The sequence below is a fragment of the Trametes versicolor genome (genome assembly GCF_000271585.1).
Source record: "Trametes versicolor FP-101664 SS1 unplaced genomic scaffold TRAVEscaffold_14, whole genome shotgun sequence".
NCBI classification, from domain to species: Eukaryota; Fungi; Basidiomycota; class Agaricomycetes; order Polyporales; family Polyporaceae; genus Trametes; species Trametes versicolor.
Window position 1 is genome coordinate 870,051 of NW_007360334.1, and position 14,764 is coordinate 884,814.

Consider the following 14,764-nt stretch of genomic DNA (forward strand, 5'->3'; position numbering starts at 1 on the left):
GGATGCACATTCCGGGGTCCATACACGGTGCCACAAGTACTGATCAGCACTGATCTGCTCAGTCCGGTTAAGGAAGTGGAGTGTCCGGGGACCTCGTGCGCGAGCAGCCAGCGATTTGGGCGCTCAATTATTTCTTGCCCAACACCGCCAATTCCGACCGCTAGGTATTTCTCCTCAACATACCTCTGTTTCTGCACCACGTCGTCTCATGACTCTTGAAATAGATGAGTGCCCAGGCAGCAGCGCGAACGCCGCGCTTAGCGACGGCGGCGGGCCGTAGTGTGCGTCGAACGAAGCCAGCACCCACCCTCAAGCCGCTTCCGCGCGACGAGAAGGGCGTCCCCATCCCCCACGTCAATGTCATCGTCCGCGACACCCACCGGAGTCGTCTCGCAGACCACTACTTCCACACGCTGCAGGACGACATGATGTACATGACGTACGTGCACGAACCCACCGCGCGCCAGCCACCCCGCCCCGCCCGTCTCGCGTACAACCCGAAGGACCCGTACACGAAGCATCGGTTCAACCCGCCCCTCGGTGGCAACCGCTGGCCGAAGCAGCCACCACCGCCCTCGGCGCCGGACAACATCATCCAGCTGGAGCGCATCCAAATTCACGCGATGATCAAGACCGCGACGGCCAGCCGTGTCAACTTGCTCGGGCCCATCATGGCTCTCCGTGCAATCTCGGGCGCAAACGAGGGAGCTGGAGGGCAGCATACGGCAGAGGGTATCGAGCTGGTGAAGGGCAGGAAGAACTTGCAGGGCTGGGTGCGTCCCGGCATCCCCGTCGGCGTGAAGGTCGACCTCCGGGGCCCGCAGATGTACGACTTCCTGAGCGTCCTCGTCGAGTTCGTGCTCCCCCGTCTGCGCGAGTTCCAGGGCGTCGTCATGGAGGGCCCCTCGAACCGCCTCGACAAGATGAGCTCGGCGTCCGGGGTGGTGTCGTTCGGTCTGCCGCCAGCCGCGCTCGGTCTGTTCCCGCAGATCGAGGTCAACTTCGACGCGTATCCCGCAACGTTCGGTATGCATATCCACTGCATGACGAATGCGAAGGGTGTGGGGGCCCAAAATCGCGCGCGAGCGCTGTTGTCGGGGTTCCAGATCCCCTTCGCCCGCTCATAGGCTCTAGGTGAGTGGTGTGCTACTTTTTGCGCGGCGTACGCTGACTATATCACAGGACGGTTAGATGTAGCATTACACTCGACTAATTCACATGAATATCATCATGCATAGCAGACGGTGCCTGACTTATTGCGGGAAATCTTCGAGCAAATCCCCAAGACGAGAGCTATAGCAACGACCGAACCTTGGCATGGCGCGCGCGGCCTTCACCAACCAACACAAAGGGCAATTCAATCTCTATGGCACCCTGTCAAGGACATCTCCCTCATCCTGCGTCAGCTCTATTCGCTCAAGTCAGTGAGTCAAATCTGGAATACGACATACATGTCCATCAATTTGTCGCGACACCTCCGGCATGCATCTCAATGTGCAGCCAGTCGCTCGACCGTTTCCTCCCTCAGGCCGCCTGTGTCAGAAGCTTGTGCGGGATGTACGAGGAAGTCCACAGCGACCTGTTGTGAGAAACCAGACGCAGGTGTATGCATGTTGAAAGTTTACCACGGCCTTCATATCCGCTACACGACAGTATCCATACCTTTCGCCTCTGTGACGTCTCTGGTAAGAACTGCAAAGTATGTGGATTCTGCCCGATTTGTTGGCCAAGTCGTATCGGACGTACGGCCCGTTGAACGGCCCGCCGGTACCGCGGGGAGCATCACTGTCGAAGCGTTCGAAGTTCGAACGCGGCTCTCGTTCGCACCACTACCACCAACGACCATGAGACAGCTCCTCTCCATCCTTGCATTGCTGGTTGTTTCGGTGCTTTCCACGGGTGTTCGTCACCCACATGAGCTCGTCGCTATCCTAGACCCCATCTCGCAACAGTGCAGACATGTTGCCTTACGGGAGCTAGCGCAGTTCAGAGGCCTCTTTGACGATGGATACGCCGCTCGCAAAACTATTGATACTGGGGAAGAACGCATCCAACTCGTCCACTATGATCAAAATTATTTGTGGACGTATGCAGAGAGTCTATGCGGGAAGAGAGACTCCTGGAACTTCCATTATATCGTGCCAGAGGAGCCTCTTGCTGAGCAGGCTAGCCAAATCGTTCTCCAGTCATCTACTAGCTCTGCCTACAGAGTCGAAGTACCGCCGCTCGAAGTGGAGCCTCTCATAACGTCCGGAGACTCCAGGAATCGCGTCGACCTCGTGTTCTTCGCAGATGGTTGTGAGTAATCCAAACAACGTTCCAGGACACTGCTCAATGGGACTGAAACATTGCAGACACGTCCGAAGAGAGAGACAAGTTCTTTGACGACGCGATGCGTCTTGCCGAGGACATCTCGGGCAACCAGACCTTCTACACCGTGAAGCCGCTACTCAACTTCTGGGGAGCGTTCACGCCGAGCAAGGAGGTAGCTCCCTATGTACTCTGTTCTGCATAATGCGCCTTCTGATCTATCGAGCATAGAGCGGCGTTGGCAGTGGAGGCAAACCAAAAGAGTACGCTTGAACTGACATTTGCGCTGAGTCGGGATGATCCCTGATGGCCAATTACCAGCACACCATTTGGACTGTATCGCGACGGGACCGAGCTCCGCGGAGTGTATTACAGCAAGCCGGAGGTGGCTCGCGAAGCTTGCTTCTCCTTGGGTGGACAGTGCGACTATCCAATACTGATGGGTGCGTGCTTCGAATCTGGACTCAGAGGACGGTCGCTTATGTAGTGCATACAGGAAACGATCCTCTGTATGGAGGTAAGTGATCGAATACGTACGCTTGGAGTAGCGACTCACCCTTTACGCAAGGGCTGGGAGGCGAATTCACGTAGGTACACACTGATCGCCGCACTCTCAGACTTTGCTGACGACATGTATGCCAGAGTCATCACACCCTCCCTCGCAAATGGGGCTTTGGTGTTGAGGTATGAACTGTCTTGTCGGGAACAGCCATCTGGCATGCTAATTGTGATGCAACAGACATGAACTGGGTCACTCCGTCATCGACGTTGGCGAAGAGTACGACGGCGGCTTCGCCTACTTCGGCGCGAACGCCGCGCACAACGTCACCGTCACCGACATCCCCTGGGCGCACTGGCTTACCAACTCCTCGCACGCGCACTCTCACTCGGCCTCCAAAGAAACCCTAACGGCACGCGTCGAACGATCAGTAATGCCGCTGCAGGCGTACCCGTGGACGCTCCTGAACACCTCTGAGCCATGGGCGACGACCTTCAACTCCTCAGGGACGTACGCCTGGCACCTCGTGCGCTTCTCGTTGTCGGGGCTGCCGGAGAAAGATGACCTGCGCGTGGAGCTCGACGGGCACGACCTCGGGTGGGTCCCGCGCGCGGATATCGGCGTCGACAGGTGGCACTACGACATCAAGCTGAACCGTACCCTGGAAGGCGGCGAGCACAATGTGTCGTTCACGCTGCGTAACGCGAAGCGGAAGGGTGAGGCGCAGTTATGCAGCGTAGAGGTTCTGGAGTTTGGCGATGAGGACGAGTAAGCAGACGAAATGGGCGACGTCTGGACTTACCGCTCACTTCTCGGTCAGGTTCGTTACGAAGCCGGGGCATTACAGCCTCTACCCCACGTATGTGTGCTCTGGGCCTCTCTACCCCGCACGCTTAAAAGCTACATTACTGACCCGCGTGCAGGTTCTCGGACAAAAACGAGACGTCGTACCGGCCAACGAACGAAGACTGTCTCATGCGCATCGTGACCACGCCCAACTTCTGCAAGTCCTGCACGGAAGGCCTCTGGCACGCCCTCCTCCACCGCGTCGACCCCATCGACGACCTCCAGCCCAGCTGCACGCGCGACGCCTCCGGGACCTCAGAGCGCACGCTCGAGCTCAGCCTCGTCCCCCTCGCGCACCTCCGGGAGCACCCGGTGGACGTCGCGGAGAGCTACACCATCACCTGGTCGAAGGACGGCGCGGTTGTCGAGGCGTTCACGAACAAGACGACGCTCGTGGACGAGGGCGACGCGGTGGGGAGCTATGCGGTGCATGTGCAGTACACGACGGAGGAGGTGCGGGTGGACCCGCGCGGATTGCTGACGTCCACCGCTGCGGTCTTTGTGGGTACCCGATGCGGGGCTTAGTCTGTTTTGGTCCCATGTATGCGCTGCCGACACGATGTATTGATTCTTATAGTAGTACCTGATGTATACATCTAGGGAATATCCGACAGGAGCGAGTAGACTATGGAGCAAAGCGGGGCATAGCCAACGAACGAGGTATGCAATTGATACGCGTACGTTCAGAGTGCGATGAGAACACAATAGGCAAATTAATCAATGTACCGAGGGAAATCAAGAATGTCGGCGTCGACGGGTATCTTCTTGGCAGTGGGTTTGGGGCGGCGTCGGATGGGTACCGTAAACCGCACATCCCGATGCCCAGGTCGACGTAGAAGGCAGTGTTGGCCGTCGTGCAGGAGGAACTTCTCCTCTCCGGGCTCGATCTCGTGTTGCGGGATCCCGAACGAACATTCGAGAGGGGTCATGCGCATGATCGGCGCGAACCCCGCTGGCGCGTCCGGGTCAGGAATGGTGAAGAGGTCGAATTTGAATGGAGAGTTGACCGGTTCGCCGGTAGACGTAAGGACGAAGTCGAGGCAGTAGTCCTTGCTTTCGGCGTTTCCTGAGAACAGGCGGATGGAGTATTTGCTTCCGGGGAGAGGCCGGGCAAAGACCTGCGGGTCCCCTGGACTTGGTTTGAACTGCAGTGATCGTGAGCGCCAGCGCATCCGGCGAGCGTGCATGTAGAACTCACCCCAGTCATGTCCAAGAGCTCGTCCAAAGCTTCCTTTGCGTCATTTATTACCTGCTCATACGAACCTGTGTCTTCTATCTCCATGGCCAGAAGCTCGTCAAGCACCTCGTAAATCCCAGCCTCGGAGCCGGAATATGGGGCATTGCTAAGATAGAGCACTTCCCAGTCATTTCGTGGAGTGAAGTAAGGGTAGCTCTTGCGGATCTTCTTTTCCGCCAGTTCGCGCATGGTGTGCAAGGGCTTCGTCCGAATCGTCGGTCGCGTGGGCGGCAGCAGTGTTGCCTCCGTTGCCTGCGTCTCATCGACTGGTGCACATGAGGAAGAAGGGGTGCTCGACTCGTCTGATGTGAGCCGAGTGCAAGGAGCAGCTCGGAGTGGGATTTCAGCGAGTCAGCCTGAGCATGAGCCTTAGACCGATTCGAGGAGTCATATGGCTTGCGTCGCTTGATTGTTTGTGGCTACAACAGTACTTGAGTTGTATGTCATATTGTATACATGATACACATACCTTCCTAGAGGCAGCAGGCATGATGGGAACGGAAGACGTACCAACGTCAGGTGGCTAAGATGGCGGTGGACGTTTTGAGCGAGAGGATTCAATTGGCGCCCAATTGGCGCTTCGTCAATTGTGTGGGCGCTTGAGAATTGTCGGATTTCTCGTCCGACACGCACACCGTTGCACATCATTCCCAATATTGCGCGCGCAGAAAGCTACAACTATCGTCCTGTTCAAACGCGAGACGGATCACGAACGCATGCTGGTCTCGGACCTCGTTTGAGCGCCTGTATTTGAGCGCCTAATCTGACGTATATGGTAAGTCGTACTACGTAGTCGCGCCGCTCAAGCTTGCACGACCACCTTAGCCACTGCGCGAAGCTGCATGCATAACATGTCGTCCGTCTCCGCCAAGAAGGTGGCTTCCAAAAAGGCATGCGACTTCTGTGTATAATCCGATGTAGAACTAACAGTTAGGAGCTGCAGGGGGCCAAACGACATCAGCCGTACGACTCCTCGAAACGGTCCAAGGCTAACTCCAAGCACCCAACCCCTTCAACCCTGTCGACCTCATTTTCTGCCGCTGAGGCCCCGTCAACGTCATCAACACCACCGCAGCAGTCCGCACGATCAACAAAGCCCTGGCGTTCCATGCGCGAGCTAGCGGAGAAAAACGTCCGCAAGAGTTATCCCTATTTCACACCACGAAACGACTGGGAAGTGTTATATCTCAGCAACGCCCCATATTCCGGGTCCGAGGCCGGGCTTTACGAGCGGTTGGACAGGCTTCTGGCCATGGAGATAGAAGACGCAGGCTCGTACGAGATGGTGATGCAAGACGCCAAGGAGATTTTGGACGAGCTATGTGACTGGACTGGCGTGAGTTTCCCCTGCATACACGTCAGATACACTCGAGGTGACCGTGATCGTAGCTCAAACCAAGCCCTGGGGATCCCGAGGTCTTCGCCCAGCCCCTCCCCGGAAGCAAATACTCCATCCGCCTGTTCTCAGGAAACGCCGAAAGCAAGGACTACTGCCTCGACTTCGTGCTTACGTCTACCGGCGAACCGGTCAACTCCCCATTCAAGTTCGACCTATTCACCATTCCGGACCCGGACGCGCCAGTGGGGTCCGCGCCGATCATGCGCATGACCCCTCTCGAATGTTCATTCGGGATCCCGCAACACAAGATCAAGCCCGGAGAGGAGAAGTTCCTCCTGCACGACGGCCAACACTGCCTATTGCGTCGACCTGGACACCGGGATGTGCGGTTTACGGTACCCATCCGACGCCGCCCCAAACCCGCTGCCAAGAAGACACCCGTCGACGCCGACATTCTTGAGTTCCCTCAGTACATTGATTGACTTTTCTATCGCTTTCTCGTCGCTCTCGTCCGATCGATATCCTCGTCTCTGTATATATCTGTACCGGAATTTATAACACAACGCTGTGTTGATCTATCCACATCTTGTCGAACGTTGAGGCCTGAGGTACTGGCCTGAACACTCAAAGGCGGTATCGGGTGTGGCTAAGATCGTCTGTCATCGCGGAGAGCTATACTATCACAGTCTGTTGTGGAATCAAGGGCGCTGCCTCTGAATCATTACGGCAGTACCTTATGTACACATGTGGGGAATATCCTGTCGGATATGAGACGCTGGTCATCGGGCGACAGCCTCTCCTTCACCCACAAGAAGCGCAGGTCGCTGTTCGGAGGCTCTGGCGGCAGTTGCGCGACGTCCTCCGGCAGAACTACGATACGCCCGAACCGGAGGCTCTTCAGGCTGGCGCAATGGGTCGCGAGGGACAGAAGTCCACGCAGGCCGACGGTGTAATCAGACGAGGGCGCCGCCCGGCCCGCCATCTCGATCGCCAGCTGGGTCAACATCGGCCACGCCCGGGAGAGGGCGACGAGGTCGTCGTCGCCGACGGCGAAAGCGACTGTGTCGGAGGCGAAGGATACGTCCTGCACGCGATGGCCGAAGAATGGGCTGAGCAGGTCGAGGAGTGCGAGCGGCTCAGGAGGGGGATTGGTGCGGCACCGAGGATCGACGAATCCAATCGAGTCCAGCGAGGGGAAGGCCTTCGCGAGCGCCCTGCTAGTCCGGCAGAGAGTGGCGTTGTCTTGGTATTCCCATGTCTCTATGTGTAGGAAGCGCAGGCTGGCGGAGGATATCACACTGGTTATAGGACCTTCTACGGGGTGATTATGTATAGGGAGGTCCTGCAGGTAGGGAAAGTCTACATTTCCGGGGAGCCCGCCGGGAGCCTGAGGGGGGCGCGACCAAATACTCCAACTCAGGTTGGGCTCGCAGAGCTGGAGAGAATGCACATTGGATATGCTCGCCAAGGCAGTCAAGCTGGGAAGGTCAATCGGGAACATATCGGTTTCCAGCTTCACCCGTTGCAAAGCACGGGGGAGATTTGGCGCGGCAAGAGAGAGCGGAATCGCGAAAAGAGACGGGGGGAGTTGAGCCACGTCGAATGAAAGCACTGTGAATTCTCGACGAGGCGTGATCCGTGTCATTGCGTCGATCCATATCTTGATACGAGCCGCCCACTCCAACTCGTGCTTTGCTGTCAAAGGTTGCTCGTGCACGCAGCGGATGTACAGGTGGTCGATTGAAGGGGACAGAAAGGCAAGCAGACCGTCTACGATGGACTCGTCTACCTGCCAGAATATCACCCGAACGTTGGGGAGAAGAGGTTCGCCTCCTGACAGACGCCGTATCATCGGCCAGTTGGTGAGCTTGAGGTACTTCATTTCCTCGTAGTCCATAGTGTAGAGGAGCCGAACGTAGCCAGTGTACTTTCGCAGTCGGCTCCATTCGTGCAATGAGAAATCCGAGAGGTTCTGATGATAGCGGGATCAGTGGGAGCTGAAGTTGAATGCGAATGGCTTACGTTCTCATCGTACGATACGACCTCGCCCTGCGAATCATTTGCATGGTTATCGTGATCCTGGAGGTGGCAGGACGGAATCAGCCTGAACAAGGGAGTCAATGCACGGAGCTCTCGCCACAAGACACGAATGGCGGGCTCGTGGAACGTCGTGCAGACCAGTGCCAAGCTTGCCAAAGTCGCATTCTCTAACATGCCATGATGGCCAATGAAGTCGCAATAGTAGAATATTTCGTCTAGAATGTCTTCTATAAGCAGGGCGGGGTGGACGGACATGCTGGAACAGATGGTGGTGGTACGGAGGAAAGGAGGATACTAGATCGTACGCCGCACCAGCCAATCAGCGGATCGATAGACAGTGGCTGTCCCCGGACGGCTGTATCCGCTTTGGGTACCCCCTGCATCCGTGCTATCACTCTGCTTTACTAGATGTAAATATATCCATACGGCCAGATAAGTACTCTCTCAGCATCCTATACAAAATACACCGTCAACAGCCTGCAGGCTCCAAAGTAGAGCTTTGAAGCCTTTGAATGTTCAAGCGCTCTTCTCCGCCTCAATCTTCTTGACGAGAATCTCTACCTCGGACTTCAAGCCCTCGAACATATCCTTCGTCGTATGTGCCGGCGCCCATCCGAGCTCACGACGCGCACGGTCCCCCGTGCAGCGTGTGTTCGAAAACAGCGCACGCGCGACAAACTGCGTACACGACTTCGTCAACAATATGATTCTCGAGGCACTAGCAAACAAACGCACCTGTCCGCCGTGGCTGCCGAACGAAGGCGGCAATATGCTGGCATAGTACTTTGCGAGGCCATCGAGCGAGTACTTGACGACTTCCGGGGAGGGGATGCGTCCGAGGGCGAACAGGGCGTCTGAGACCGCCTGCACGCCCTCTCGCCCGCTGAATTCCTCGTTTGCGCCGAAAAAGTACCCTTCGCGCCCGTGAGAGACCTTCTCCGGGTTGCTCAGGATAGTGTCGAGCATCCGGATGAACAAGTCCGTGACTGCCACACAGATCGCGCAATCGTCAATATGTGCATAGCGCGCGACGAGAGCCAAGGCTTACTATCGGAGATATGCACGTTCGCCCAGCACGTCGCGCCCTCGTTGAGCATAGCGAGGTGCTTGTGGTGGAGCGCGGCGCGTACGTAAAGCGGGAAGACCAACGTGTGCGCGTTTGCGATGCCTGCGTCGAACAGTGGGCCGGTGGCGACGCCGTATATCACCGAGGGCATGATGATGTGCGTGCGTGCGTAACCGGCAGCATCTGCGGCGACGACGAGGACGTCGACCGGGCGGTGGATGGCGGTGGGCGGCAGGGCCTCGATGTCGGCGATGTTAAGGTCGGAATAGACCCTGTCTGACTTGAACGCTCCTTGCGCGTCGTCCATAAGCTCGCCTGTACCGGACTGTAGAAGGATCGTCAGAAAGCAGACCAGGGGAGAACGATGAAAGACATACGTTGTGGATCATGATGGGCACGTCGCCGGTCTTTTCGTGCCGCGCCTTCAGTCCGCGCAGTATGGCGTTGGTGGCATTCACATCGTCGCAATCCGCCTATAAAAATCATGAGTTTAGTACACTTCGTGCCTGTGTTCTACTAACCGGCGCGTACGTACCGCTTGGATGACAACATGTGCATTCTCGGCGAGGGCTTCAAGCTTGTCGAGGTCCTGGAGCGAGCCTATGACAGTCTTCACGCCAAATTCGCTTTCAAGACGCTTCGCCTTGTCTGCACTGCGGACCAGAGCGGTGATCTCAAAGTTCTGCTTGTTGGGGTGGGCGAGCAGCCGCTGCAGGATAGATCCTCCAATGTACCCTGGCATAGAAAGAGTTAGTGAGATGCGACGCTAGGTGAAGTGATAACTTGCTCACCGGTGGCGCCGGCGAGGAAGATGGTTACTTTGGTGGTGGACATGGCGGAGGTTAGGGATGTGATCCTGCTTCTTCACAAGTCCTTAGACTCGAGCTGTGTGTTGAGATACATCTATATCCTGTCGCCCTTATATAGCTCTATATGCTGCGTATTCCCAGTTCTGCCGGCGGTCGCCGGTTACAAAGCAGGCAGAGCCAGGTTCACCTATCCCGTTCAATCGGGGACATCGGGAAATACCTGGACATACCCTACGATGGCGGGTATGTAACTGAATCATGCCGGCTTTCAGCCTGGAGTTGCTGTAGAGGTGCTTGGCAATCATAATGGCAGGAGGTGGTAGATCAACGTACGCTGTTGGCAGAGTCGGCCTCGGGCGGTGGTGAAAACATATGATTTGTCCTGATCCGGGCAAAACATCCTGCACATCAAATCAGATAGTTATAAGCAGCGTATACGGTATGCGTGCGTACTACCTTCGGACCGACCTACTCCCCTAGGTACAACTGGGTGTCATATGTACTTTTGGTGCATAGTTTGGAGCGTTTACATTCTGTGTAACATACAGATGCAAATCGCGCGACTCCTATCCATGCATATGCGTTCCAGACCGGCGTACTGCTGTAGAAGGTCGTTAACACATCCCTCTAAACCTCGTCAGTCGTTCTACCCAAACACAGCCGACCACACCTCCTCCGCCGCACGCCAAACCCACACATGGGTGTCCGCGACCACAGACCTCAATCGCGATGTGGCCGTCAGCCACATGCCTGCGGGCTGACCAGAACAGGTTCCGCCAAGGGCGGATCTCAATCCAGACTGAGCCGCCATTGGATACACCACCGATCCCGTTGGCACACCCGACAGACTCCACATCCGCACATCCGCAGGCTATAATCGTTGGGCTCTGTGCGCGCAGGCACGAGCCCACGAACCACACCCACCATGACCACGCATTCGCCTACCCTCCCCCCCGCCGTCAGCACCGCCGCTCTGGCCCCTCCTCTCGCCGTACCAATCGCGGCGTATGGTCGCGCTGGACACAAATCCGCCCAAGATATGAGCGAGAATGCGTCCGACACGTCCTCAGAAGCATATATCCCGAACCCGCTCAAGATGTTCGACCGCATCGTCATCCACCCCGTCGCCTGGCCAGACGAAGCGCTCCGCTGGATGGGCGTCCCGCACAGCCTGCCCACAACCCCGCTCATCCTCACGCACCGCCTCCCGGAGGCCTCTATGTCAGCCTCCGCGCGGCAGACGTTCGACTGCGTCGCGGACGCGCTCCGGGGCGGCAAGCCCGTCCCGCGCGAGGACCTCAGTACGCTCGTCGCCGACGCGTTCATGTCCATCGCGGACGCGCAGAACGTTTACATTTACCGCCGGGCGCGGGCGTACCTATCCCTCGGAGACTTGCGCGTGCGGATGGAGCCTATGCACGGGTTTTCTGGTAGTGGGGTCGCCCCTGTGCTTGCGTATCTAGACGAGGCGTACCGCAAGGCGCAGCGCGAGAAGCTCGTGTTCTGGCGCTCAGCGCGGAAGGAGGGCGAGGAGGTGCACCAGGATGACGAGCATGTGGAGGTCATGGACGTAGCCACGCTTTACGCCATGGCTCAGGAGCACAAGAGGTGGGGAGTTCCTGCCAATGCAGACGGCAATTACACGGTGAGCAGCCATCCGCCTTCGGTCTGTACGAGCTCTGACGGGTATTTCAGACGCGAATCATGTACCCAAACAACGAAGGGAACGCAATGATCTTGCTTACCGCGGTCACCCCGGCGGAGACGGTGGCTGCCGTCCAAGAGGGTCGTGACATGATCAAGAGGGTCACGTACAGCCGCCAGACCGTTGATATCTTGGGAGCGGGCAGCGCCGAAGGATGGGACTGTAGCCCGCTGTTGCAGCTCATCCACACACTCGTCGAGGAAGGCGGGCGGCTCGCAAGGAAGGCCCCGACGCCGCGGTGGCCCATCGGACCGTGGGCGTGGACCACGCACTTTTGACTCGTTTTCGTTTTGTAACATACCCGTCTTCGTGAGACCCTATGAATCGCTGTATTTGCTTTGCTACAGATCTGTACGACAATCAAGACGCTTTCAGTACCATTCCGCTCGCAATCAGAACAAGCCGTGTTTCGCCGGATTGTGTGAAGGCGCGCAAGCGTCGCAGCCTCGAGCAAGGGCTTGCTCCGGACGTTCTCCGTTCGTGACTTCACGAGTTGATGTTGCACTGCCCGTTCCTCAGCGCGCACCAGAGCGGCTGGAGCGGTATGGCCTTGACGCCTCTCTGTCGCATGCGGAAAGCGAGGTCGTGTAGGCGCGGCAGCGCCGTCGTCGAGTTGCCGCCAGGACCGCTCCAGAAGACCTCTGCAGAGCTTGCGGCTCGCGGCCAGACAATGGAGTCCAGGTTTTCGGGACCGGATTGTTCGGTCCACAGGAGCTGTTCACCTATGCAAACGTCAGTAAGCCTGGCATAGTGTACAAGGGATGTCGTGTGGGCCTACCGCCAAGTACGAGGTGTGCTTGGGATGCGGAAATGTTGGCCTGGGGGTCGAATGTGTACGACTAGGTCGTTACGCCGTTAGATTGAGAAGAACGAGAGCTGTGCGCAGAAATACCTTCTGCCAGGTCTTGAACGGGTCGCACCAGCTGTTACTAAATGAGAGGTTAGCAAGAGGCTCGTTCGTAAACAATGATAAGAGCGTACGCCACGTCGTCTCCGATCCACTCCCCAGCACCACAGTCCTATGATAGTTCAGTACAGAACCGGGAGAATGCATATATTCACCTAGTACAACTCACCAGGTAAAAGAAATCAGACGGGCCGTGCACAATGCGGAAGTTCTTGGCTGCAACCGCGGCGGCGTTTGCGGACGAGATCCATACCCTGCTCGTCATAAGCCGTCATGAAGGACACAGACACCACGAACTGGCTTACATCACAACAGTATCATTCCCAAGCGTCACGTTGTGCTCCAGCACCATTTCTATCCGCATCCTAAGTCCAGCTTGAGCGAGACATCGAACAGGTCATTCACTCACCCTCCCAGACCGCAGGAGTTTTGCCTTCAGCTCGAATCGCGGCATGCGTGGTTTGTGTAAACACGTCCAACGCTTGCTCAAGCGTTCGCCCGCTCGCCTTCAGATCGGCTTGCGTCTGCGCGTCTTGAACATAACATTCCGTGTTCAACTCGTCGCCGCCAGTGCTCATGAGCGACGATGAGAACATCCGCGCGACCGATGCGAGCAGGTCGGCCGTGAAGTTCGTCGTTGCGGGCGAAGCCAGGCGTAGTTGGCCCGCAGGTGGTTCTGCGGCGTTGATGTCAATCACTGTAACAGGAGAAGTTGATCTCGCGCACGCACCATTCGCGAATGTAGTCCACGGGGATGCCTCAGCGCAGGCTATATGTTCTGGATGCGCGGCCGAAATGATGGCGGTATGGCCTGGAGTGTCGATTTCCTGCACACAATTTATATCGAGTGTTATGCATTGAGGATAGATTCATGCTTACGACCATAACATCGATCCCACGCTTTTAGGAACAAAAGATCAACTACGTACACATATGCTAGTAATAGAGCGACTTACAGCACCGGCGTACGCGACGATGTCCTGTACGTCCCCCGGGCTATAGACCATCGAGGCGTCGTACGCTCCTTTGCTTGCAAGCTCGGTGAACCCGGGTACCTCGAGCGGGAAGCTCTGGCTATCCGTAACGTGCCAATGGAACTGGCTCATCTGCGTATATACTGAGTACGATCGGTACCATAATTAATTCGACTTTCCCACCTTGACCCAGCTCATAGCGTCGAGCGTGCGCTGGATGTCTGAGACAGGGAAGCTGCGTGCGGTAATATTAGCATAGGCTTGCCGTTTCACACTGTTATTAGGCCACTCACAAGTTGCGCGAAGTGTCGAGCATGAAGCCACGGAATGGCTGTAAGACGTCGTCAGTAGCAGCTTCTCAACTCAACAAGGTACTTACATATGCCGGGGAGTCCGAGATGGAAACTGGCGCTTCCATGGTGTACACCTGCCCCGACGACTCGTACCAGAGCTGTTCGAAGGTTGTAAGGCCCCGAAGAAGCCCCAGAGTTGAGTTGGCGGTGAGAGTAGCAGTAGATCCGTCTGCTGGGATGTGGAGGGTGTACTCCTCGCTCCGTGTGCCTATCGCGAGCCTTGCCTCATCTGTGATGCTTCGTACAGGAGACCCGGGCGCGAGAGACAGCTCGAGAGTCCGTAAGGATCCCGCACGCTGAACCGCGTTGTTGTCCAAAGTACCGCGGCCGACCACAAGTCGGCCTAGCTTGTCGTTTTTGAGGAACGCCTTGGTCCGTGATACGGCGCCCTCAAGATCGGAAGGGGCGTGCGCGACGTTCACATGGATGTCGAAATTCGACGCGAGCTTCAACGCAGAACTTCCGGTCTGCAGAGAGCGGGGCAAAGGCCAGAGACCGAGAACGCCGTGGAGGTGGGCGAGAGCGAGCAGGAGACCTGTGAGCTTCATGGCGAGGGAGCTGCAAGCGCATCCCGGTACTCCACCGTCCACGCATATATATACATACGTACAGACCCATGCGGGGTTCGGTTCGGACGAAGAGGAGGTCACCACCTGACCCATAGCTGGCAATCTCGAGG

The 14,764-nt window shown here is 57.0% G+C and overlaps 7 protein-coding genes across 7 annotated transcripts; 3 read left to right on the plus strand and 4 right to left on the minus strand.

Moving 5' to 3' along the window:
• Positions 1 to 224: 224 nt before the first annotated feature.
• On the plus strand, positions 225 to 1,249 carry TRAVEDRAFT_32121 (mitochondrial 50S ribosomal protein L5; the record flags this gene model as incomplete). The annotated part of the gene is made up of 2 exons (XM_008046487.1): positions 225 to 1,127; positions 1,183 to 1,249. One exon carries the CDS (start codon positions 225 to 227, stop codon positions 1,125 to 1,127), a length of 903 nt encoding a protein of 300 aa, XP_008044678.1. The 3' UTR covers positions 1,183 to 1,249.
• Positions 1,250 to 1,844: 595 nt separating this feature from the next.
• On the plus strand, positions 1,845 to 4,180 carry TRAVEDRAFT_135781 (uncharacterized protein; the record flags this gene model as incomplete). Its single annotated transcript, XM_008046732.1, has 9 exons — positions 1,845 to 2,298; positions 2,355 to 2,485; positions 2,542 to 2,573; positions 2,632 to 2,757; positions 2,859 to 2,897; positions 2,953 to 2,994; positions 3,050 to 3,577; positions 3,630 to 3,668; positions 3,733 to 4,180. 9 exons carry the CDS (start codon positions 1,845 to 1,847, stop codon positions 4,178 to 4,180), a joined length of 1,839 nt encoding a protein of 612 aa, XP_008044923.1.
• A 188-nt stretch (positions 4,181 to 4,368) lies between these two features.
• Positions 4,369 to 5,081, minus strand: TRAVEDRAFT_53826 (uncharacterized protein; the record flags this gene model as incomplete). The annotated part of the gene is made up of 2 exons (XM_008046733.1): positions 4,369 to 4,800; positions 4,854 to 5,081. 2 exons carry the CDS (start codon positions 5,079 to 5,081, stop codon positions 4,369 to 4,371), a joined length of 660 nt encoding a protein of 219 aa, XP_008044924.1.
• Positions 5,082 to 5,840: 759 nt separating this feature from the next.
• On the plus strand, positions 5,841 to 6,778 carry TRAVEDRAFT_32123 (uncharacterized protein). The gene is made up of 3 exons (XM_008046488.1): positions 5,841 to 5,891; positions 5,929 to 6,228; positions 6,282 to 6,778. Exons 2-3 carry the CDS (start codon positions 6,145 to 6,147, stop codon positions 6,711 to 6,713), a joined length of 516 nt encoding a protein of 171 aa, XP_008044679.1. The 5' UTR covers positions 5,841 to 5,891; positions 5,929 to 6,144; the 3' UTR covers positions 6,714 to 6,778.
• A 174-nt stretch (positions 6,779 to 6,952) lies between these two features.
• TRAVEDRAFT_53828 (uncharacterized protein) lies at positions 6,953 to 8,526 on the minus strand (the record flags this gene model as incomplete). The annotated part of the gene is made up of 2 exons (XM_008046734.1): positions 6,953 to 8,203; positions 8,254 to 8,526. The coding sequence occupies 2 exons, from the start codon at positions 8,524 to 8,526 to the stop codon at positions 6,953 to 6,955; spliced, it is 1,524 nt and encodes a 507-aa protein (XP_008044925.1).
• Positions 8,527 to 8,787: 261 nt separating this feature from the next.
• Positions 8,788 to 10,171, minus strand: TRAVEDRAFT_24612 (NAD-P-binding protein; the record flags this gene model as incomplete). Its single annotated transcript, XM_008046463.1, has 6 exons — positions 8,788 to 8,949; positions 9,007 to 9,257; positions 9,320 to 9,662; positions 9,715 to 9,810; positions 9,873 to 10,072; positions 10,129 to 10,171. The coding sequence occupies 6 exons, from the start codon at positions 10,169 to 10,171 to the stop codon at positions 8,788 to 8,790; spliced, it is 1,095 nt and encodes a 364-aa protein (XP_008044654.1).
• Positions 10,172 to 12,337: 2,166 nt separating this feature from the next.
• Positions 12,338 to 14,633, minus strand: TRAVEDRAFT_135976 (N-acetylhexosaminidase; the record flags this gene model as incomplete). The annotated part of the gene is made up of 13 exons (XM_008046735.1): positions 12,338 to 12,573; positions 12,630 to 12,690; positions 12,744 to 12,780; positions 12,833 to 12,870; positions 12,928 to 13,012; positions 13,064 to 13,112; positions 13,168 to 13,434; positions 13,489 to 13,585; positions 13,638 to 13,658; positions 13,715 to 13,864; positions 13,916 to 13,967; positions 14,026 to 14,063; positions 14,112 to 14,633. 13 exons carry the CDS (start codon positions 14,631 to 14,633, stop codon positions 12,338 to 12,340), a joined length of 1,653 nt encoding a protein of 550 aa, XP_008044926.1.
• Between the last annotated feature and the right edge of the window lie 131 nt (positions 14,634 to 14,764).